Genomic DNA, 24,906 nt, shown 5'->3' with positions numbered 1-24,906 from the left:
GGTACAGATTTGAACTGTTATTTTGAAGGTTAAAAAGGCACCGAGTCACCCCCTTTGGTCCCATAGCATCGAGAAACTAATCAGAAGAGGCAGCCAAAGACCAATGAGAGCATGGCTTTGAGTTTCTGACTTCAGGATAGCATACCATGCTCACAAAGCTGTTTGATGGGCATGCCACTCCACCCTCAAATGCAAAGGAGAGCCTGGCAGGTTAATCTGGAACCTAGTTTAGAGGTTGGAGATTGTTTTAAGCATAAACTAACTATATTCAAATATCTGAGATATTTTCAAATCAAATCCTTTGCAGAGATGGGTTCCTAATGTCTGTCGGTGGAACCTCATGCTTGGGTAATTTGCATATAGCACATAACGGAGGTTGCCTCTCTGAGGTCTGAGATGCACGACACAAGGGCCTTTACTGGACCCCAAATTCTGAAACAATTTTCTAAATCTCAAAAACTTGATAACTCAAAAAGGCAGCTCAGAGGCCACTGCTTTGGGGACCTGATAGTGGCTTCTCAGAAAGCCTGATTTCTTTTTAAGTTCAGACCTTACATAGCCAGTGTAACACCCAAAGTTCAGAATCACTAAAGTGATTTGCCACTTGTCTCCCTGCCCCTCCCCCCCGCCTTGATTTCAGACTGTGACAGTTTTCTCCCACTATAGCAAATCAGATTTCTGCTGGTATTTAACATGCCCATTTAATCTCTGGCACACACAACACAAATACAGAGAGTGAACACGTCCTTTGGAGTTTATTTACTTTGGATTTTTCCTTCTCCAATCAATGTCAACACATCCCCCAGAGTGGAAATTTATTTTCCCCTCTACCTCCTTGTGTTTTGTGTGAGTAAACCCATACATGCTTTCTGTTCTTGTGAGTCAAATGCCGAGAACTTTCTGGGATTTCAGGGCCCTCTGATACCCAGCCACAGCTTCTGTTTATGAAGTTAGGGTAAATAAAGGAATTGGGATAAATTGTTTAGGAAATGTATCTAACATCCTAACCATTTTTCATTCATTCGTTTTATTGTGAGTTTTATTACAGGAACTTCCAAGTCATTCTTACTAAGCACATATAGACGTGCACACACTCACACACACAGATATTCACATCCCTACCCTGCTGGGTGGCCTCGATGAAGGGGTGTTCATAATTACCCTCAGAGAGTGAGTAATCTTTGGGTTGAGACTTAGAAGCCAATCACCGTGGCCAGGTTTTCGGTAAGAATGTTTCTGCTTTGTTTTTCTTGTGCCAACTTGTAGCATCTCGCTCTTGAGATTTTGCTCAATCATCCCTGTACCTTTTACACACATGCACACACGCACGTGTGCACGCACGCGCGCACACACACACACACACACACACCACACCCTTGAAAATGGCAGCACAGTGTGGCTCCTTTCAAAAGGACATGTTGTGGAAGGCCCCGGCTCTTTGCCAAATGATCCAGAACGGAGCTCCTTCTGCAGCACAAGAAGATCTGAAACCTGAGGCTAAACTGATACAAGCCTAATGGCAACCACAGGCCCGGACAACCATGTTCCTGTATTTTTTTAGAATGACATTGGAACTATCATCAAAGTAGAGAACGGAGATGGCGTTGAGTTGGGTTGGAGCACAGCAAGGCTTCGGCACGGTCTCTGGGTTTATAAAATGTACCTAGAAAGGAAAAGAAAGAAAAAGTAGAATAGTCTCTTCTTAGATGTGCTCTCGATTCTTCTCTCCTACAGGCATCATTTACGTGTAAAACAGGAAAGTGTGTTTTGTTTATCCTAGATCTCTGTGGTGAAAAATATGGGATACCCATCTTTGGAGAACATCCAGAGCAAGAAAGGCTGTATTCCTTTCTGCTCCAACCACATCTAGAGTACTGAGATTAAAATTCTGGGTCCCACAATTAAAGAGGGAAATTTACAAATGGGAACATAGGAAGGCAAGTGGGACAACTAAAGTTAGTCTAGAAGTCATGTCATGTAAGAAACCAAAGCTATTCAGGGCTTCTTCAGGAGAAGACTAAGGGGCAGGGGAAAAGTAATAAGAGCTGCTCAATATATCTGGAAGGCTAACATTGCCAAAACTCTTCTGCATGGCTCCAAAAGTCAGAACTAGAACCAGTAGGTAGAAATTTTTTTGCAAATTTTGCAAAAAGGCAGATTTCAGTTCATTGGGAGGAGGAACATCCTTTTCAAGTTGTAGAACAAAGGAATAGGCTGACTTGTAAGGTAGTAACCTCCTAGTCACTGGAAATATTCAAGCCCAGACTGGTTGACTGTCAAGACTGTTGTAATAGATGACTGCACTTGGATGAGGGGTTGTATTAGATGACCTACCAGGTCCCTTCCAACTATATCCCTTTGAGAATGATGTCCTAAAGAAGTGGAACATAAGTAAGCCACAAATAGTTGTATTTGTTGTTGCTGCCAAAGCCCTGCACATAAGCTTTGGACTACTAATGCTGGGTTTTTTCCCTACCTGATGAGATACTACTCCTCCATCTTCCATAGACATAAATAGATTTTTTTTTTTTGCAGTATGGGTAGATTTATACTAATTTACTATCCTATAGTATACTATACAAACTATACTAATACACTAATTTACCCACTCTCCCTGATTTGGGTTCCCTTGACAAGGTCAGGCTTAGAAGGGAGAAGGGAGAAGAAAGCAGGAAAGCTGGCAATGCAAGAAGTTTATTAGTAAGGTATTAAAAGAAAAACTTGGCCCACATAGCAATTTTGGCAACAGGTGGTCATTCAGAGAAGTCGTTTCAGTCTTGCAAACCTTTACTAAGCACTTTAATATGTGCAAGGGGCTATATTAGATGCTAGAGAGGTCTCAAGTGCTGAATATATACCACTACCAGACAGATTTTATCTAAACACCACTTTTATCATATCGTTCTCATGCTCAACAACATTCAATGGCTCCCATTTTCCTACTCCCTCAAGACTGAATTCCTCAGACTCACTTTGAAGACCCTTTGCAATCTCATCTCATCCTAATTATCCAAACAACTCCCATTGCCATCAAATAAGGACCACCAACTGGTCTTCCAAGAACATGAGATACTTTGTCCTGCTTCCATGCTTTCACTATGGAACTCACTTCTTCGTAGCAGATTAAATATTAGAATCAGAAAGACCCAAGTTCAGTTCCTGCCTCAGACGCTTACTAGCTGCGCGACCCTAGATAAAACATTTAACCTCTTTCAACTTCAGTTTCCACGTATGTAAAATAAGGAAAACAACCTCACTTACCTCCCAGGGTTATTGTAAGGATCAAATGAGATACTATATGTAAAGCATTTTGCAAACCTTAAAACGCTACATAAAACCTAGCTCCTATCATTATTCAAGACCCAGCCCAAGTCCATCTTGTCTATAAAGTCACCGCCATAGTCCTCTGTGTTGAAACCTTCATGTTGTCTTTGACTCACCCTTCTCCCTTACCTTTCATCCAGTCAGTTACCAAATCATTCATCTCCCACCTCAGAAATCTTTTTCACATGTTCGCCCATCTTCTCTACTTCCATTGCCAAAATTCTATTAAAGGCCCTATTTCAACCAGTCGGGACTGTTTCATCAACTTCCTAACAGTTCTTCCTTCATCTACTTTCTCCCCGTTCGAATTCTTTCTCTACATCTTACTAATGTACAGATCTGGCCAAAGCTTGACTCTGTAAATAACAGGCACTCATTGGAGGCCATTAAGCAGGACAGAATTCAAGTTCCTTGGTTTGGCGATTGGACTCCCACAAATGTTTCCAACCTTAGTTCAAATTATTCCCTTCCACATACTCTGTGCTCTAACCACATTAGACTACTCACTGTCCCCTAAACACAACCTAAGCTTTCTTGCCTTTGTTGATACTGTTCCCTTTATAGAGAAATCCTTCTCTTTCAATCCTTACACCTATTAAATTCCTATATATCCTTTCAGGTCCATCCCAGCTACCACCTCCCCCATGATGTCTTCTCTGGTTACCCTCACCACCACTTTGAAATGATCATTGTTCTCTCACACCTCACGGAGTTAATTTGTCTCTCTCATGCACTTTAACTAAAATGCAAAATAATACATGAAATTTATATATGTATCATATACCCTTACTGGACTATTAGCTCAACAAGCATAGGGACCATACCTTAACTTTGTATCCCTCCCTGTGCTACCGTGATATTTTGCATACCAGAGGTGCTTAATAAATGTCTATTGGGTTGAATCATCCTCTTCACTGAGCCTCCATATTCAATACTTAAATCGTGTAACATTTTTTTGTATTCCTTGCTAATGGTTTCGTGTATCTGTGATAACTCTCCAGTTAAAGTGAGCTCCTAGAGATGTTCTTTGACCTCCCATGCTCCTAGTATGAGGTTAAGTATGAAATAAACAACCAACATAAGCATCATTTTTGTTTCTTAAGTATCAGTGACTCTTGACAACTACAATTGAGCAAATCAGCTTGGACTAGAGCTAGATACAAGCCTGGGCACGCTGTCTGTATCTATCTCCTGGTGAGAGCTGGGAATGCCACTCAGAGCCCAAGTCTCCCAGCAGATGCTGTCTGTTGGCACAATCTCTGTAGTTGAACTTGAAGCCTTTGCCCCCTCACCCCCAGCTCTAACCCACCCACTCACTTGGAACAATGCATTCTCTCTTCCCCTAACTTGAAAATCGCCCTCTAAAAGTATTGCATTAGTCTGCTAAAGAGTCTTCCCATATTCACTCTCTATTCTTCCAATACATCCCTCAAATAGAGACAGAATATTTCGTAGACACGATGCTGTAGCTCTTCAGCAGCTCCTTACTGCTTGCTGAATAAGGTGACAACTCCTTTGCCTGGGATTCAAGGCTTTCCAAAATCTAATACCACTATACCTTTCTGAACTTATCTCAAATTACTCCCCTCTGTGAACTCTAGGTTCGAAGCTGAACTACTCTCCACCCCTCTCCCTTAGAATGTCTGTGTTTTTATCTCTCTCTGCTTTTCTTTCTCTCCTTTCTTGAGGCTTATGATACCCAAATTTATCACCTAATCCGGATCCTGATCACCATAACCTACCAATCCCTAAGACATTTTCCTTCTTTTCTCAGTGAGTTCATAGACTGATTCACCACCTCCTTCTATATCCTAACTCTTGTCCTCGTGCTAGGGAGATATATTCTCTCCAACATTTTAACTCAGCTCCTCAATCTGTTTAGTTCTGATGACCTACTTCTTTACTCCACCTCAGTCACACACAAAGCACTTTGTTTTGCTGGGAGCCATCTTGAGTCATCCTGATCTATATCTTGCCACTGGACCCAGATGGCTCTGGAGGAGAAAGTGAGGCTGGTGACTTTGCACAGCCCTCTCTCACTCAGATACAGTTCACTTGCAAATCATGGCATCACCTTCAAGAACAAAGGACAAACAACAACTTTGTTTTTCCCTTTCTAATGTGCTTATTGTAGAATATGTTTATCATTCATGACATAAGGTATGATAGAACTAAATCTAAGGCTGCAAAGAACCTTAGAGATACTCAAGTCCAAATCTCTGATTTTACAGATGAGGAAGTGAAGGCTGACAGAGGCTTAAATGAATAAGTCAAAACGGGTAATAAATTGCAAAGCCAGAATACAAACCCCGGTCCCCTGACTTAAAATCCAAGGCACTTCCTATTATACTATGCTGTCTGTCGCATGTAATATTACATACTATGATATTTCTTATTGGTGTTTTACTATTTAAGTTTGGGTCTTATCTTTTTTCCTAAACTGTAATTCCAAGAGTCTGAGAACTCATGATATTACTAAAACTCTGTCTCTCTCCCAGTAGTTCACGTAGTAGTCTGAACCCAGTAGATACTTAATGGAATGAATACTGTCCTGACATCACTCCACGGACTTAGTCAAAACAAAGACCCCAGTCTCTAGAAGCAGAGATGGAGTGTGGCTATTTATCACTTCCTTTCGAACCTTCAAGGACAAGAGCTCCAAGGCTAGGGCAGCAGACATAAGACACTGTCTACACAGGCACAGCATTGGGAGTGGAGTCACTGAAGTACTTGACAAGGACATGACCATCAATTCAATCCTTCCCTGAAAATTGAGACCAGCAAAGGGTCACCTTCCAAGACTCTACCTAAATTTAACTCCTTCTTAACTCTAACCCTTCATTTACTCAAAGTAGAGCAGGCTATTATTTCCAATACTTCAAAACAAGAGACAAGACAATTCATCTTCCTAGTGCAAAACCGAAGGCTGATTTTTAGCCAGGTGGGCTCACTAAGTCATAAAGTCCCAAAAGTTCCAAGTAAGCTTATATGAAGACAGAAGGAACCTACCAGTGTCTGAACAATAGCATGGTTTGTGGCATTCATGTAAGAATTCAAGGGAAAAGCACACTCTCCTTCGCAATAGTAGGCTGCATAACCTTCAGGGGCAATTATCCAGTCCTGGAAAAAATAGAGACAGATTATGAGTTACTTGTTTAATAACTCACAAGGAAGATGAAGACAGAGGGAAACATTGCAATGATATGTATCTTACAGTTGCTAATCATAAGGGGGATACACAGGAAGCAGGAGAGACTGTCCTTTGTCTTTCTTATGATCTAATTGGGAAGATCAATTCCAAGGGCATCATACTGGGGCATTCTGTATCAGTGAAGAAGAGATGCTGAATATAGGGGAAATCACAGAAGATTGGGGCTGGACACAGAATAGGATTCAAGTTGTTTCATCCATCAGAACAATGTATTTATCCTTGTGTGGCTTCTACCATTCTAGGAACCTCTTCCCAGCACTAACTCACAAGTGGGAGTGCTAGGTGGTAGAATAAAGCACTGGACTTGCAGACAGAAAGACTTGGGTTCAAATGCTGCCTTATCTATTTCACAGCCTGTAATGCTGGGTAAGTTGCAACTTTGGTCAGCTTCAGGTTCCTCATGTGTAAAATGAGGATGATAATAAATGCTAACATTCATGTAGAGCTTTAAGGTTTGCAAAGCACTTCTGCATATGTTATTGTATAATGCCGCTAGCACATGCCTTCCTGGGTTGTCTCAAGGATCAAATGAAATTATGTTCTTGTTAAGTCATTTCAGTGGCATTCAACTCTTCATGACCCCATTTGGGGTTTTCTTGGCAAAGATACTGGAGTGGTTTGCCATTTCCTTCTCTAGCTCATTTGACAGATGAGGAAACTGAGGCAAACAGAGTTAAGTGACTTGCCCAGGGTCACACAGCTGGTAAGTGACTGAAGCCAGATTTAACTTAGGAAGATGAGTCTTCCTGACTCCAGGCCTGGCACTCTATCCACTGTATCACCTAGCATTACACAATTCTACACAAATGAAATCCTATAAATCACTTGACAAAGAGCGACCCTCTGCCCCTCTTACTTCCATTTAAGAAGGGAGCGCAGCTCTGAACATCGCATTTCTCACCTGGCTGCACTACTCTGGGACATCTCTGATTTCTCTGCCATGTCCCCTACACTTTGGGTTCCTCCCTCCTATCACCCCCACTTTTTATTCCATTTTACATGTAGTTTTCTCTATATTGTAAGGTCCTTGAGGAAGGACTATGAAGGTCTATGAAAGACATAGAATGTCTTTCTTTTTCATATTTGTATCCACAGTACTTAGAACGTTACCTGACACATAGTACGTGTTTAATAAATATTTTTACTAACTGAAAAAAAAAATAAATCACTTGCCAAATTTAAAGCACAGTTGACAAATTCTAGATATTATTATTAATATCATCCTCATCATTGTTATTACTATAAGGTACCATCAACCTGCAAATCCACTGGCATTTCACTATAACATGGCATTCGATAACGTCTTGGTTCTTTCTCAAGGGAGCAAATTTCCAAATATTTCTCATCACTACCTTCTTTTACATCTTGTTACATTAGGTAATAGGACCCTGAGGCATAGAACGTCAAGACAGCTCTAGGGAGGCCTAAGTGCTATGATGTGGTTACATATTTCTATTGACTAGTTTTGTATATATCTCACATGTACTTGTTCTGCCTCCCCCCATTAGATTAGAAGTTCCAGGAGGGCAGGAATCACAACCTATTTTTTCCTTGATACCTTTAACAGCCCCTCATAAACAGCGAGTATTTAATGTTTGTTAACTCAGGATTGTTTCTACATCAGCAGCCAGCAACCCACATGGTCCAGAAGGACCTCCTTTTGCAAAAGATAACACTTCCCACGCCAGTGAACAGAAGCCACTTCTCTCAAGTGGAGCACAGACTCACTATTTTTTTCTTGTGACCACATTCATATCAGTCAGAATCATGGCTCACCCACAGTACAAGCTGAAGCCAGAGGACACAGGCCATACAACTCCACTGTAGAATGATATGATTCCCTTCTATGGATGTCACAAAAATGCTACCTGTGGCCCCATGATCACTCAGCATTGGGGCTGATGGACTTACCTGCCAGCCCAGATCTCGGAAGCTGACATAGAGTTCATGTTTCTTGCAGGCTTGCCTCTGGTCACTGCTACTGTTTTCTGAATCAGGAAAGGAGGCAAAAATAAAATACATGTCTCATACATACTGCCACTAACCATGACACAAGCACATAGTCACATGAACATCTTTAAAAACTGGATAGTGGAGTACACATTTCCCCACAATGAAAGTTCAGTTTTTAGGGACCCATTAACTAAAAGTCTCTAGCTCCCGTTGCTGACACAGTCTGGCAAGAAGGTTCCAGGAAAGGAGGCACTTACACACCATTACCATCCCTTTCACATACATTCTTTAAAACACCTGTCAAATGCTCACGTGAATTTCAATTCATTCATTCATTTCACCATATACATATGTATGTATGTATTTATGTATGTACATATATATGTATATGTATATATGTATGTATGTGGTGAAATCGGGAATGGATTCAATAAAAATAATCAAACCCCCATCTGGCTTCCAGCAGCAGGCCGCAGAAGCCTCTCTCAGTATAATCTCTTTCAGAAGGATCTTGCTTTGTGTGGCCAGCCAACTCATGGAGAAACTAGTTCCATCCCATGGAGGGAGTGAGGGGGAATGGAATTGCTGTTCTTGTTCCCCCCAGAATGAATCCCCTTCAGAATCTGCTGGCAGAATTCTGAAGGGGCTATGGAGTCAATTACTCTAACATTCCAGAGAGAGAAAAACCAAGGAGGACAGAGAGCTAACTTGATATGGGAGGTTGGGTGAAAGGCCTTGAGGCTTCCCTTGGCCATGTGATTCAAGCCTTCTGGGTTGCCAGGAATTTGGCTAATAGGTTACAAGGACTTGAGACAAACACTGCTGAAACTCAGAATAATGACCCTCCCCAAATCATTCAAATGAGACATTTAAACCAACACTGATAATTAATAATCCATCTAAGGGATGATTTAAAGAAGGAAAGAGTATTGCATATACACTTCTAATGAGAAATGGATTGGGGATCCTTTTGAATACGGAAGAGAAGGTAGGAAGGAAGGAGGAAAGAAAGAAAGGCATTAAGTGATAAAAATGCAATAATAATTAGAAATCTAATCCTATAAATGAGCTCTTCCTTGGTCACCAGGTGCTCCTATATCCCCAGGATCATAGGGTTTAGGGCTGGAAGGGACCTTAAATGTTGTCTAGTCCAAACCCCTCATTTTATAGATGAGGTAACTAAAGCCCAGGGGATGAGTGACTTGCACATGTAGTACGAAGCTTCACAAGGTTTCAACAACAGGCATCTTGAATCAAAACCCAGGGTTCTTTCTACTATTCCTAAATGCTTCTAGGCCACTCCATTATCCCAGACCTACTTAAGCTCTGTCTGTAAAACTCAGATACTGGGCAAGGGTAGGATGTGAGCTCTCTGAGGGCACAGACTAAACAACACCTTATCATTGCATCTTCAATATATAATGCCTTGTGCTTCCTCCTCCTCCCTCTTCTCTGTTCAGACGTGTGACTTCTTTGGTAGGGGAAACTCTTAGGTACAGGAATGACTGGCCACAGAAACTCCAACCACCAATGTAGATTAGCAATTACTGTAACTTAAGATCTTATTTGTAGCAAAGAGATAGTTTGTATCAGAGGCACAACTTGAACCCAAGCCTTCTTGACTGCAACAGAGGCAAAACATACACAACACGAATATGCCTCTCACACAGCAGGCACTTCATGACTGAATTGAATCTGCCCCCACCTAGCTAAACCACTGGGAATCAAATGTACTGTATCCTCTTCCCCAGCACAGACTTCACTGACCCCATGGAACCATCCTAGGCTGTGTAGAGAGACTTTCTTTCATCCCAGGACTACTAGTTCTTAAACAATCAGCCGCAAACTTAGCAAAGTTCTAAGGATCAGATTCATAGCAAAAAAAAACCAAAAAAACAAACAAAAAAATATTGCTTGTAGGCAGGTTGGTGGTGGTAGCTTTAGCTTAAACCAAATTGATTATTTCAGCTTAGGGTACAGCCCTGTGACACATCCTAGTTGGGCTTAGGACAGCTTAGGGTAATGGCTGGCTATGTGATGCAACACTGCTTAAGATACCAGGCCTATACTATCAGGACTACAGCATTTCATCAGGGACCTTTACCTATGAAAAGCAACAGGGATGCACCAAGGACTTTCCAACTAAAAGTCATCACCTATGGCCCTCCCTGAGGAAGGGAAAGAAGTTATTCATTTGTTCAGGCCAACTGAAGATACTGGCCATAAGTTACCAGGACATGCAATTAGCTAGGTATTGTGTAAATCTGGGGGGTGGGGCACATGTGGGACTTTGATGATCTAGGAAAATGAAAATTCCAAATTCTCTACCAGTAACCAAGGATACTTGGAAGAAGAAAATCCAAAGACCTTTAGATTTACTCATTTTATCTTTTCCCTCAAACTCCTGGTCCAAGCAGATAAAAAGGCATGATGACTAGTTCAAGATTCGTGTTATTCTCCTGGTGGAGATGCCTAGTTGACAGCTGAGAGGAGGAAGGAGGAAACAAAAAGCCCGGCTAATCTGAAACCTGTGTAATCAGCCCTTCGTTAAATTTACAATGGCTAACTGTAATCATTATCCTTGAACAAGATTGCATGAAAAAGGTTTAGCTTCCCAGTGTTAAATGATGAATGTTATTTATATTTAAATTCAGCCAAAATGAAGGAAGAGAAATAGCAACTGAGGCACCCATAAGTATGTAAAAGGCAAAATTCAAGAAACTAGGAGTGAAATCCATGGTCTCTAATATCTATATGCAAAAATCCAAAATTTAAGCAAGCAGGACATACATACTAATGTCAAGAGACTAATTTGAACACAAAGGTCTCAGGATGAAGGAGAGATAAAAGTGGGATGGAGTGCCATCGTATATTAAGAAGGAATACTTAAGTGAAGAAATCCAGGAACCAAAGGGGAGAAGCATCGTGGAGAGAATTTAGGTAAAAATCAACAGAGGAGAGAAGCAGAAATGAGTTTTCTATTAGAGCCCACCTAGACAGAAAGAGAAAACAGATGCACTCAGGAAAATGATTCCAAGCCTGGCACATAAGCACAAAAATGTAATATTGTAGTCATGGGGGAAGAGGGGAGAGAGGACTTTAATTATCTAGGCCTGTCCTGACATCCTCTCTGCTAAAAACAGAGCAGCAAATAACTTCATGATTTGCCTTTAAGAAAGAATTTCATTCTTTTAAAAAAGCGGAGGAACCAACAAGAGGAAATTCTGTTCTAGACCTGATTCTCACTAGCAGGGAGGAACACGTAAGGGGGCTACAACTGGTGTAAAACTTTGAGGGTTTTTGAGGAAGGATCGATAGAAACTCCTGGACTAAAATTCTACAGAGAAAGTCAGCTTGAGAGGAATGGGAAATTCTAAAGAAAGAAATTCTGAAGACATAAAGAGAAACAATCCCCATGAGGAGGAAAAAAAATGGGAATTATATGAAAAGACTACTGTGGATTCACAGAGAACTTACCAACCAACTTAGATTACGAAAAAGAGATGTACAAAAGGTAGAAGCTAACAATCACTCAAACAACAAGCATCTAGAAATGCCCCCTGTGTGTCTGGTACTATAGTTACTTAATGAACAAGCAAGGACAGATAACAAAAAATAAGTCTAAGTCTGTAAAATTGACATCAGAAGTGCTAAAGTTCAGGATAAGCTGAAGCTAGATAAAGACAACAAAAAGGGGAAGAATATTTTTTTAAGTTGTGTTGGGAGAAAAAGGAGGTTCCAAGGGTGGACTTGATTGCTGCTGGAGGTGGACAGGACAAGGGTAGATAACAACAGAGAGAAAGAAAAGCTGCTCAATTCTTATGTTCTCTGCCAAGGGGAATGATTTTTGTACTGGAAATGACACCAAAAAAGGCTAACAGATGCTTAAGATAAATAAGGAGACGATAAGAGAGAACGCAGATATCACTGATGAATTCAAGTTACTTCACCCAACCGTTCTGAAAACCGATTTGGAATTAGGAGAAAAGTCACTAAACTCTTCATAACCTTTGACCCAGAGATCTCACTACTGTGCATATAGATTAAGGAGGTCGAAGAGAAAAGGAAATTCCCTATAATAGATAAACCAAAATATTGATAGCAGCACTTTTTGTGGTGGCAAACCTGGAAACAAAGTAGGTACCCATCAACTCAGAAGTGGCTGAATGATTGTCATATCTGAATGTAATTGCACCCTAATAAATGATCAATATGAGGAATCCAGAAAAGCATGGGAAGATTTGCTTGACCTGATGTAGAAGGAAGTAAACTAAACTAGGAGAACAATATGTACAATGATGACTATAATGTAAATGAAAATAACACTGAAACATACTTTAACTGATTAATTCTAATGACCAGGGAGGGCCCAGGAGAACAGATAATGAAACTCATTTCCCTCTGTTCTGTTGAGGATATGGAGGGTTGCATATCCTGTCAGATATCTTAGTCACTGCTATGTTTGTCAGTTGCTTTTGGTTAACTACTCTTTTTTTCTATGTTAAAAGGGAGGATTCAATGAATGGGCATGAGGGGCAGGGGAAGAAGGGAGGTACACCAGAAAAGAAATGGGACATAAAAACAAAAGACAATATATTTTTAAATAAATGCCATAACTTTAAAAATCAAAGCATTAAATAATTGACCAAAGGATGTCACTAACAGGATTTGGTTAATTTCAGCTCAAATTCAGTTGTTACTTCCTTTCCATGGTCTCACAGTCTCCTAGACCATGGGTTTATAAGAAGCACATGTGTCCTCTTCCTTCTCGAGCCCTGCCTTATATTTTCCACAAGGCCTGATACTCAGCCAGAGAGGGCTCTTGGGGAATGTTTTTGGTCAATTCAGCTCAGACCTCCAGCACAAGCAGATGTTAATTACAGCCTCAGTTGCTTCCCTACCTTATCACCAGATAAACATTTAAATCAAGTTAAATAGAATTGACTTCTGGGAGGGAAGCAGCCAGGGTATAAAGGAAAGATCCTTAGGATAAGAGTCTGAAGATCTGAGTTCTAGTCCCAGCCCAGCCACGATACCTGTGTGATCTTGGGCAAGTTACCTCCCAATTCTGCATTTCAGTTTCTTCATTTAAAAAATGAGGAGATTGGATGAGATTGAGCAATCAACAAGAATTTAAGGGCTTATTCTATGCCAGACACTAGGCTAAGCATGCGGAGGGTATAAAAAGAAAGACTAAAACAAGGTCCCTTGTTCTTAATGAGCTCATGTTCTATTGAGGAAGGGAAAATTAAAATAACTCTGTATACACAAGATATATACAGTATAAATGCAAACTAATCTCAGAAGGGAGGGACTAGCAGCAGCTGGGAGGGAGGGGGGTTGGAAAAGACTACTGAAGAAAGTAGCTTTTGAGCTAAATCTTTTAAGAAACTACTAGGCAGAGGTAAGGAAAGAGTACATTCCAGTCATGGGGCACGCAGTACAAAAGCATGGGACCAGGATATGGAGCATCATGTATGAGGAATAGCAAGTGGGATAAGATGTCTGAATTGTAGAGTATGTATAGAAGAGAAAAGTGTTAGATGACTGGAAAGGTAGGAAGGGGCCAGGCTACAAAGGGCTTTAAATACCAGAGGATTTTATATTTGATCCGGAAGAGGGCCAATGGAGTTTATTGAGTTGGGGGGAGGGGGAGTGGTTTGGAGACATGGTCAGAATTGTGCTTCAGGAAAATCACTTTGGCAGAAGAGTGGAGGATGGACTGGATGGGGAGCGATTTGAGGCAAGGAAACCAATTAGAAGGCTATTTCAATACTCCAAATGAGAGTTGCTGAGGGCCTGTACAAGAGTGCTGGCTATGTGAATAGTTAGATGATCTCCAGGGTCATTAACAATTCTAAATCCTATGATCATATTATGAAGGCAATTGGACTAACTGATCTATGAGGTCCCTTTGGGAAAGCAGTTTCAACTCTTTTCATTCTATTTTTGTATTTCTACAAATTTATACTATTTTTAACTGATGAGATGGATCATGGCCCATTATTAACAAAGATGAAGAATTTTTTTTAATGGTTTCCTAAGGACCTGGGAAAATTTTTCAAAGTAACTTAGCAGAGGAATCACACAATTACCACTGAAAAAAGAGGGAAGGATATTACATTTACAGCATCCCATCTGTGGGAGGTCATTTGGCCCAAATGCTAGAGTCCTGACCCCACAATGACATATATGCAAGCCAGCATTCAAAAACAGAGACTCCATCTTATTTTTTAAAGACATGGCGCTGCATCCTAATATTCTTAAGTCTCTTGTCAACACATATAGTGTATCAACCTACCCTCATAAAAGTCTTTTTTAACCCTAAGCCTACGCTGAATCCCTCTCAACACAGAATAGTTTAAGCCTGCTTCCCTCCTCTATCTGCAACATTGTTCCCTTAGCTTCTTCTCAAGTACCTTAGAGAAGTTTGTTTATTTTGGGGGGGGGGGAAGAAGGGGAGATAATGACAATTTCTTTAACTATTACTAGTGCCCTCTCCCCATCTGTATACCTGCAATATTGGACATCCTCAAAGCTTCCTGGTTCTTAGGTGTCTTTGATCTGTTTTGGCTGCGTTGTTTGCTTCCTGTAGACCGGATACTACGAAGATGTACTTCTGTGGCCTTAAAGAATGCTACCATGAATGGTTGTTTGTTCTGGGGACCATGTCTTCCAACCAGACCTGCCATCTTGGGGTTGATGCTTTGTCCTGAAGGGATATCAAACATACACAGAGAAGGATCACCAGGGGAAAACAGACTCAAGATCCACAGCCATGCCAACACAATAAGAAGTTGCCAAATAACCAGGCCTGGTTACAACAGTAAAAAGACTTTATAAAGAAAATGCAGTGATTATTGTATATATGTAATTAACTTCACTTGGAATCTAATACATCAGACTTAGAAACTGGACAAATCTTATCCCCTAAAATAACAGATCAGCACAAGAGACTTCTTTAAAACCTGTGTTTAAAATAAAACTACCCCATCCATAATTATTTTACCTTAAATCCACTCAACATTAGATTTTTCTGCATTCTTTAGAGGGGTTTCTTTAAGTTCACCAACCTATAATTTGAAGTGATTCTATAAAAGAAACCATAAAATGTAGCCCCTAGGAACTGTAAATTCCCCCTGGAAGGTTATTAAGTCAAAATAAAAATGCCTTGCATGAAACCTTGACACTGTTCCAGATATATTAAATTTGAAATTTGCAAACAGTTTCCATCTACAGGTCTGATCTGGAGGTAGTTTGGTCATTGTGTAGCTGTCAAGAATAGTCCTCGTGTCTGGAAAAACCCCATGCCTCTAGGTTGTGGAAGTGCCATAGCCAATGAGAGCTCAATTCCTTCCCACTGCCACATTTGAAGACAATAGAGATCTCAGGACTTCTGAGGCAAAGCAGATGAAGCACTAAGAGTCATCACTTGCACATCACATTCAGTCTGTTGAGGACAGAATCTTCCCCTAATCCTAGAGGCAGGAAGTGTTTCTGAGTCCTGAAAAAACTAACCGTGCCTTTGGACAATAGATCTTTCTTCTTGGATCAAACAATGGCAACCAAGATAAGAAATCACTGTTGGCCGTGTCCATCTAGGAGGGAGCAATGTATTGTCAGTTAGCAAACAGTTGCTAGAGGGAAAAAGTCAACCAGAGGGCTAAAAAACCAGTTGGAGAATAACCCCTTGGGGCCCAGAGACACATCTGACAGTAAGGTAGATGTGTCTTGTATAGTTCTGCCCCTGTTGTTTCCTATACAATTTGTGTCACTCAACACAGCCAATGCTCTTCCCCTCTTTTCTTCTATTGAACAAATTGTAGCAAGTCATGAGGTCTGTCAGCATGGGCTCCAGGGATCTCCTTTCTCAAACACCTACTACATTCAAGAGAACTGTGAGAAGCGCTGTGGGGAGCTACAAATTTACATATGACCTACACAGTGGTATTCAAAACCATCTTCAATCTAACGGGATAGCTAAGAAAAGCAAGTGTTATTTACTACCTTTAGGTGTATAGAATGGATTGACTTGAACACAACAGATAGAGTGCTGTACTTGGGATCAAGAAGACCTGAATTCGAATCCTGCCTCTGATACTTAACTAGTATTGTGACCCTTGGCAATTCATTGAACTTCTCTAAGCCTCGGTTTTCTTATCTGTAAAGTAGGGATAATAACAGCACCAAATTCAGAGGGTTTTTGTGAGTATCAAATCAAATGCAGCATGTAAAACTCTTTCCAATCCTAAAAGCACTGACTAAATGCTAGCAATTAGCTATTATTATTAACTTTTTGTAAGTGCCCAAAGCATAATATACATATAATAGTGTACATGTAGGGAGACAAGTACACAAGACAGTGACTATCTCTCTCAGAGAACATGAATGTCATTTATGAAAACAGGATGCGTGGTGTACAAGAAAGAGATCTTAAGGAGAAGGTACTCATTAATAAGCACTGAAGGAAGATAAAGTTCCTTAGGAAAGAAGAGGATGGGTTCAACCACAGGAGAGTGGCTTTTCTCAGGACACCACTTTCTTGCTCCATATGGGCAGTACCTCAAACAACCCCCACTCCCACAAGGATATTCCCCATGAACATAACAATGGAAATTATTCATTACAATCATTTGTCTCAATTTCTTCACTCAAGCATGGACTAAAGGTCAAACCAGAAAGTAGTTCCATTTTCAAGACATTTTCCCTACCACTAATTCACCAACAGAATTTTTGGTCACCTATGTACATTGAGCTCTTGGATCACGAGGCACTCTATCTTTAATAAAGACCCATTTCATTTTCTCCCCTGTCTTAACAAGAGAGACAAACAGGATATGAAGCAATAAGAAATGGACTAAGGAGACTTGAGTAGTCAGCGGCTGCTCATAGGTACTGTCAGTAGGGCATATTACTGGGCTTAGTTTGGGAGAATGCCTCCAGCTAATGAATCACTCCACTGTTTCTCTACTCAGTTGCTTCAGCTTAACCAAACTTAAGAATAACAAATTCTTCTTTAAGTGCCTTAATTCCTATTTTTGAATTCCAAGCTGGGGTGATTATGAGGAAGCAGAGTTAATGCTATCTCACAGCAAAGAAGATACGTACAAGGCTCTTTACTGGAAATAACCTTCCGGAAGCAGGTCAAATGTTTGGTCTACAGAGAGATTTTGCACAACAAATGTAGCAGACAGGAGTGTAGAGGGCAAAGCTATAGCTAGCTGCCAAGATGATTTTTGACAGGAATCAACACTGACTGAGGGGCTGCTGATTAAGAAAGAGGCCAGGTCGGAAGACAAAAGGAACTGAAGAATGAAGGTGGAAAAGAACTGTTCTTCACAGATGGGTTATCTGACTTCAAATTGCTCCTCCGTTCCTTTTTTTTTTCTTTTTAACAACAGACTTCCAAGCAAGGACATGGAATGATGGTTTTGATTCATCTATGCAAAAACAGGCAGGATATTGACTATGTCCCACTTGTTTGGGAGGCGGGTGTCCCAAGGGGTCCCTTGTCTCCCAGCTAACGATAGATGTTGTGGCTACAGATAGGTGTCCCCAGCTTGACCCAGGTCCTTCTAGGCTTGGGATCCATGAACTAGTTATTGTGGTTGTTTTTAATTTTGAAAACTGCATTTCAGTTCCATTAGAATCTTATGTATCTTATTTTATGCATTTAAAAACTGTATTCTGAGTAGGAGCCTGTAGGCTTCACCCAAAATGTCAGAGGAGTAAACAGAAACATAAAAAGATTAAGAAGCTCTGCTCCAGGTGAAGTCTAGAGCTTTAAAATATAAACTAAACATCTGCATATAATAATTCAGAAATATATGACTATTTTGGTCCAATAGACCCCCACCTGGAATACACTGGAGGAAAATCTCCAGCTACAACTTGGTGTTCATATCTGATTCCTAATTTTCTACCATGACTTCCATCATCTTCCTTACTTTGCATAACCGCAAAAAAATGCATTCCTATTAGAGTTTCAAATCCATTTACTACATGAAATAGAAAAATAATAAACCATAGTACCAAGACTCAAACAGCTGGCTACCTGTTGTGTCTACCATTCCCACTTCGGTTTACCACTTTATCCTCCTAAAGGAAATGAAAACAGAGGAGAGCTAATATTCATTTTTTTCCACACCAATGTCACAGTCATATGTGGGAGGAAAGACAAAATCTGGAGGCCAAAGATTACCAGCAGTCTTTCAGAGATCTCTGACATCGTGAAGGACTGTCCCAGGACCCAGAGTCCAGCAGGCTCATTGATTATGCTGGGTTTCTGGGAGAATTTCCTGTACATTCTGGCATAGCCACCTCTCCCAAGGAGCACTCACATTGCTAATCCTAAATTCCAGACACAAGAGTTGTGGGGAGGGTCATCTATTCCAGTGTCATAAGCAAAGTGACCCCCCCCCCGAAATCTCTGTCCAATCAAGCTCCCTCCCTCTCTGTCTCTATCTCTCCTTTTTGCCTCCACCCAGTGTGTCTCTCTGGCATAGTTGTCAGGTGGTCTAGTCATAGTGGCCTTGTTCTGATCTCAAGTCCAATCCATTTTTTAAGAGATCCACTCAGGGCAACTATTCACAACATTCTCATCATTTTTGGAGCTAGGTACCTCCTTTCAGACTTCGGATCCTTCTCCACAGAATTCAGGTCCAGGTTAGCATTGTGGTGGGATGAAAAACAGAAGAATGAAAAGGGAAATTCTGACTGTATAAATGAAGGGGTCACTTATCAAGTGCTTAAAAATTGTGTAAACGAAAGTCAATATATAAAGACTCCATTCTAGAATTCTCTTCATCTCTAGATCAAAACAATAACCCTGGACCATAGGAGTTAGAAGCAGAAGGGACCCTGAAAGTTATATAGTCCAACCTCTTTCTTTTTAGTAGGACCATAGAGAGGAAGTGACTCACCCAAGATCATACAGGTAGCAATTAGAAGAGGTAGGATTCAAATCCCAGTCCTCTACCTCCAAATTTAATGCTATTTCCACTGGACTCTCATTCTGCAAGACAAATATCCATAACCAATCTGTCTTTGGGAAATAGGAGTTTGCTTTCAATAAATTTATGAAGGTTTTAATTTGAATCAAGAACTTTGGTTCACAGACCACGCTGACTTCACTGTCTCAGGACACAGCATGACTACTTATCAACAGCCAGCTTCCTCACAGATGAAAATGAACCAAGCCCTGTCATTGTTCTTGTCTCAGAAAGTTAGAAGGAGACTTATTGTCTAGGTACTGCCATTCCAGGAAAGATACATCCCAGAACTACTATTTTTGTGTTGTTTTGGTGGAACAGAAATTAGCTTCTTGGTCATTTTCCTCATATAAGACCTAAACGAGGGCAGCAAAGAGAAAATGCCCCAATTATACCTAATAAACTCCTAGATCACAGGACCATATATTTGGAACTGAAAGAAATCTTAGCTGTCATCCAATCCTACCCACCCTGACATTTTACAAATAGGGAAACTAAGGCCCTTAAATGTGAAATAACTTATCTGTGGTCACAATAGGGAATAAGAAGCAGTCAGGAGTTTAAACTAGATCCTCCCATTCCAAACCCAGCACTTTTCCGACCATACTACAAAACTAGTCCAGAGAACTAAAGAAGGATCAAGGAAGGATGAGCTCTATGTGCTGAATGGTTGATCCATGCCAAATTTAAACCAAGGAGCTGCTTGCCACTTCTTCTCTTGGATTATGCCTTGGCAACCAGCACCAGACCCAAACAAACAGATGTTTGCTGCTCCTTTCTGCCATTTTGGCCAGGCAGGGCTGCCCACAATAGTCTGGTTACTGGTGATTTGATTTCAAGATCTGGGTGGTTATAAATCCCCAGGGAGGTTTCAGGTGTAAGTATTCCCACCCCAACAGGGAAGGGAATATTGCCTTATTCCCTAAGCTCTGTGCTAAAAGATTTCTAGATTTTCATGCCAACCTAGATAGGAACCTCTTTTCTTGATCATAAGAAGCAGTAACTTGAATTAATTTTATGGCTATACACAAGGCTGCTGCTATTTGGGTGCTCTGTGTATCTAGCCAAAGCAACCCATTGCACAAGAAGGAAAAAATGTCACTGGCCCAAGAATAAGATTATACAGTTTTCATTACTTAATCATTAATGCTTGTTAGTGTATTAATTAATGCATAATCAATAAATGCTTAGTAAAGACTTATTGACTGATTTGATTTGTTCATCCCATTATTCTAATTATTGAGGGGGAGGAAAGGGAGAACTAGGTTCATTCTGCATTCTCTCAGCAATACCAGGGTACATGGTAGTACCACCAAACAATACCATGCCGGCATATAGATCCTTTCAGATATCAACATCACACTTCATGATAAAATTGACAGTGGTCTCATGAATGCTGTAGGATTCCATACCCAGGAACCTGAACCTCTCATTGCCAATGGTGATCACCTGGCCATCAGGAAACTCACAGCTCTTCTCCAGAGAAGAGGAGGAAGCAGCAGCGGCCATCTCCAGCTCAAAGTCCAGGGCCACATAGCACGGCTTCTCCTTGATGCTATGAACAATTTCCCTTTCAGCTGGGGTAATGAAGCTGTTCCCTCTTTCTGTCAGTATCTTCATGAGATAGTCTGCCAGGTCACAGACAGCCAAATCTAGATGAAGGCTGGCATGGGGAAGGGTATAACCCTTGTAGGTGGGCACAGTGTGGGTGATGCCCTCCCCAGAGTCCATAACAATACTAGTGGTATTACCAGAGGCCTACAGGGACAGCACAGCCTGAATAGTAACATACATGGCTGGGGTGTTGAAGGTCTCAAACATGATCTTTGTCATCTTCTCTCTGTTGGCCTTAGAGTTTAAGGGAGCTTCCGTAAGCAAAACAGGGTGTTCCTCTGGAGCTACACAAAGCTTGTTGTAGAAGGTATAATGCCAGATTTTCTCTATGTTATCCCAGTTGGTAACAATGCCACATTCAATGGGATATTTCAGAGTCAGGGATGCCTCTCTTGCTCTAGGCCTCATCACCAAAATAACCATCCTTCTGCCCCATTCCCACCAGGACAACTTGGTGTCTTGGGAGTCTAACAATGGAGGGGACACAGCCAGAGGGGCATCATCCCCAGCGAAGCCAACTTTGTACATGCCAGAGCCATTGTCAATGACAAGACCAGCAATTTCTTCTTCCATTTTTGTTTACTCGGAGGCTGTGCACCGTTCTAGTCTAGAATTTAGAGCCGGGGGGAGGGAGGGAGCAAATAAAGGGGGCCAAAGGAGCCTACAAATGCTATCAGCTACCACTGAGGGAGTGAACTAGTCTCTTATGGTTGGATTTTCTTCTAAAAGGAAAGAAAGTCATATCTTTAATAATAGTATCACTCAGGAAATGAAACAGTATTCCAACCACCCACTTCCTCTGGACACATAACACACGGACTGTGCTTCCCCTCTAATATGTGTTGGTCATTCAGATTTCCTAATTTTACAGTGTAAGATAGAAGAGATGTGCCTGGGCATTATGAACATAGAAGCCAGCACATCTGATAGGTTGGGCAGGTGGATTGGCAATCGGGAAATCCGTGTCCTATACCCAACTTTCCATACCAAGGGGTATGTGGACTTGCAATGTCACGGAATCATAGCATCATAGATGGGGAGCTGGAAGGAACCTCAGAGGCCATCTAGTCTAACTTTCCATTTTATAGATAAGAAAACAGAGGCCAAGGGGGGTCAAATGATTTGCCTAGAATCACATAGATAACATGTATCAGAGTGGCATTCATACCCAGGTTCTCTGACTCCAGACACAGTCTTGGAAAAAGTAGCTGATCTTTCTGACTTCTTTCTCTTTTCACAAAAAAAATGAGCTGAATGCTTTAAGCTATGTCAGTTCTAGTTTTCTCATTTTGTACTTTTGGGTAAACCAAGGCTTCCTAGAGCTAGCATCTACAAAATGAGCATACGATACATCCTCTCTCTCTCTCTTTACCCTTTTTCTTCTTTTTACCCCAGTGCAAGCTTTGGGATCAGGGTGTCCCCTGGCCAACCAAACCTGTATCCTTACATAGCTGGTAGCATATCTGCTGTTCCTTTAGCCAGAGAGTAGGGCAAGGATCCACCCAGAATGGCAGAAGCCCAGGAAGGAGCAAGAGCCATTTGGATCAGGTCCATTTGGGTGGCATCTCATTCAGGCTCTCTGCCCAGTCCACAGGAGAAGGCAGGAAAACCCCAACGCCTGTCAGTTTGAGAAGTTCCAAGTGGCCTAATTCAGGAAGGCACTGGGCCCACCAGTCTTTTATCAAATCATTTTTTTTAATTAAAAAAAAAAACAGAATTTATAGCAGATGCGAGGATGATGAGACATTTCTTTCTTTATCCTTACCCCCACCTTGGTGGCTTGGCAGAGAACAAAACCTCTAGGACCTGAGTGGGTTGCCTGTCTCTGATCTAACCAGCTCTGCCCTGGCTCTCCTGAGTTTGAGCCCTAAGCAGCTCAAGCAGGAGCTGAATTGAGCCAGATCTCTGTGTACAAGCATTCAAAGGGCCTATTGCTGATCTCAAGAGCATCAAAGGAGTAAGTCCTCTGATAAGGAAAGTATGTGGGTTTATCTCTCACAAATCACTTGAACTGATGAAACGTAAGAGCTAATCTAGGCCAAGAAAGGAACTTATTTCTTCCTAAGGGTCCAGGTCCCAGCCTAAAAGGGGATTATACATGACCACAGAGAAGAGATCTCAGCGGGGCATCCAGGAAGCTGATGAGTAAACCCCTGTGGTATGTCCTCTTCCAGAAATGTAGCAGGAGTGGAGACACCCTCCAACAGAATATGCCTCGGATGACAAGGCTTTCTTCCCAGTTGGGCTGTTTGATTCTTGAATGATAACCTGTCTGTGCTTCAGATTCATCTCCCAAGAGTCAGACAACCAACTGCCTATAGTTTACACTCAGAGGGACAAACACTGGCTTTTGCATTTTGTTGTGGGTGGGTTTGGAGGTTTGTTTTTTTTTGTTTTTTGGCGAAAAAATGCCATATATTTGAGATGCTATTACCTACACACAAAGATTTTTCTTGATCCTCCTCAGCTAGGCGAACTTACTCAAAATGGTCTGCTGGAGAATAATCCCAGAACTTTGAAGAGGCTCCCTTCTGTCTAATGCATGACTGGGTTGGATGACTTTACATTTATGGAGAACTAGGTACTTTCCAAACCACACACATATCCCTCCTTCAGAGCTAAGACTTGATGGAGGAGAAAAGTGGAATATCCAAAATGCTATTGGCCCAATTAAAACATTCAGCATTAAACATTAAGTAGCTGCAGTTACAAGAACCAAGCCCAACATTCCTCTTCTCCCCTGCCCCCCAGGTAAATTCCCTTCAGTTGCCTCTTGTATGAACCAAAATGCCATGTTATCCTTTCACTGGGTTCCCAAATGGGAGGGGCCCAGGCAGGAAGAAGCAGTGAACTTGAAAAGCTACTCAGAAGTAGTATCTGGCAGCAAAGTGGGCCTGCTTCCTAATCCCTGCAAAGTCGCCGGTCTCCCCTATTACCCTGACCACCATCATCCTGGAGACCTCCTCATTCAGGATAACCACAGCTGAGCAGCACCACAGTATCAAGCCTGTAGCACCTCAGAACAGAAAGGGAGAAAACATACACATTCACAAGCAAGCCTGGGAACCATCCCAGCTTAATTAGAAATACATTTTCTTGGGAGGAGTGACTGATGCAACCAGCCCCACCTACATCCTACTCACAACTGGTTTGCCTCATCAGCTCACGGCAAAGTGTTTACAGGGATTCTACTAGAGGGACTTCCCTCTCTACTTTTTCCAAAAGAGGTGAAGAGAACATTGATTCCTTAAGACTAAGTGCTAGTACTTTTAGGGTGGGGGGCGGGGCTTAGGAGAGAGGAGGAGATGAATACTGCAGAAAGCTGTTCACTGATAGATTTGTGGCGGGGTTGGGGGCAAACAGTCAATAAATCCTTGTGAGCTAGATTTTGGATTGCTTGGGTCAGTATTTGTATTTTGGCAAATACTCGGCCTTTTTTGTCCCTTTAAAAATCAGAGATATTTAAATAAATAAATAAAGATCAGGGGTTTTAAACATATTTTGTGCCATGGTCCTCTCTGGCCTTCTAATGAAGCCCACGGACCCCTTCTCAGAATAATGTTTTTAAGTGCGTAAAATAAAATCTGTAGTATTACAAAGGAAACCAATTATGTTGAAATACGGTTATAAAAAACATTTTTTAAGAAGTTTATAGACCCCAGGTTAAGAACCCCTGCAAATGGAATGCCTTTAGCTAAGACTGCTATGTTATGAGAAAGAGGTGGATGGAAGGGCATGTGCCTTCTAGATGTCCTTCCCATGGCTTTTCCCTGGTCCTCTCTTCTCCATCCTCTGATTCCACTACTCTGTCTC

At 41.3% G+C, this 24,906-nt stretch overlaps 1 protein-coding gene across 2 annotated transcripts in view; it reads right to left on the bottom strand.

Annotated features, from left to right (window-relative positions):
• Nucleotides 1-1,402: 1,402 nt before the first annotated feature.
• Nucleotides 1,403-24,906, bottom strand: part of BMP7 (bone morphogenetic protein 7) — a 100,117-nt gene continuing 76,613 nt past the window's right edge. Inside the window, exons 4-7 of one of the 2 annotated variants that reach the window (XM_036751580.1) lie at nt 15,003-15,200; nt 8,447-8,523; nt 6,334-6,444; nt 1,403-1,663 (exon numbers count right to left, since the gene is read on the bottom strand). In XM_036751580.1, coding sequence (XP_036607475.1) covers nt 1,514-1,663; nt 6,334-6,444; nt 8,447-8,523; nt 15,003-15,200 — 536 coding nt within the window. In that variant the 3' untranslated portion in view covers nt 1,403-1,513. The remainder of the gene's footprint in view (nt 1,664-6,333; nt 6,445-8,446; nt 8,524-15,002; nt 15,201-24,906) is intronic. The other variant, XM_036751581.1, reaches the window with a different exon arrangement.

This window comes from Trichosurus vulpecula, chromosome 3 (assembly GCF_011100635.1).
Source record: "Trichosurus vulpecula isolate mTriVul1 chromosome 3, mTriVul1.pri, whole genome shotgun sequence".
In the NCBI taxonomy this organism is placed as follows: domain Eukaryota; kingdom Metazoa; phylum Chordata; class Mammalia; order Diprotodontia; family Phalangeridae; genus Trichosurus; species Trichosurus vulpecula.
Note: the sequence above shows the minus strand (reverse complement) of the source record. Positions and strands in the feature narration are given on the sequence as shown.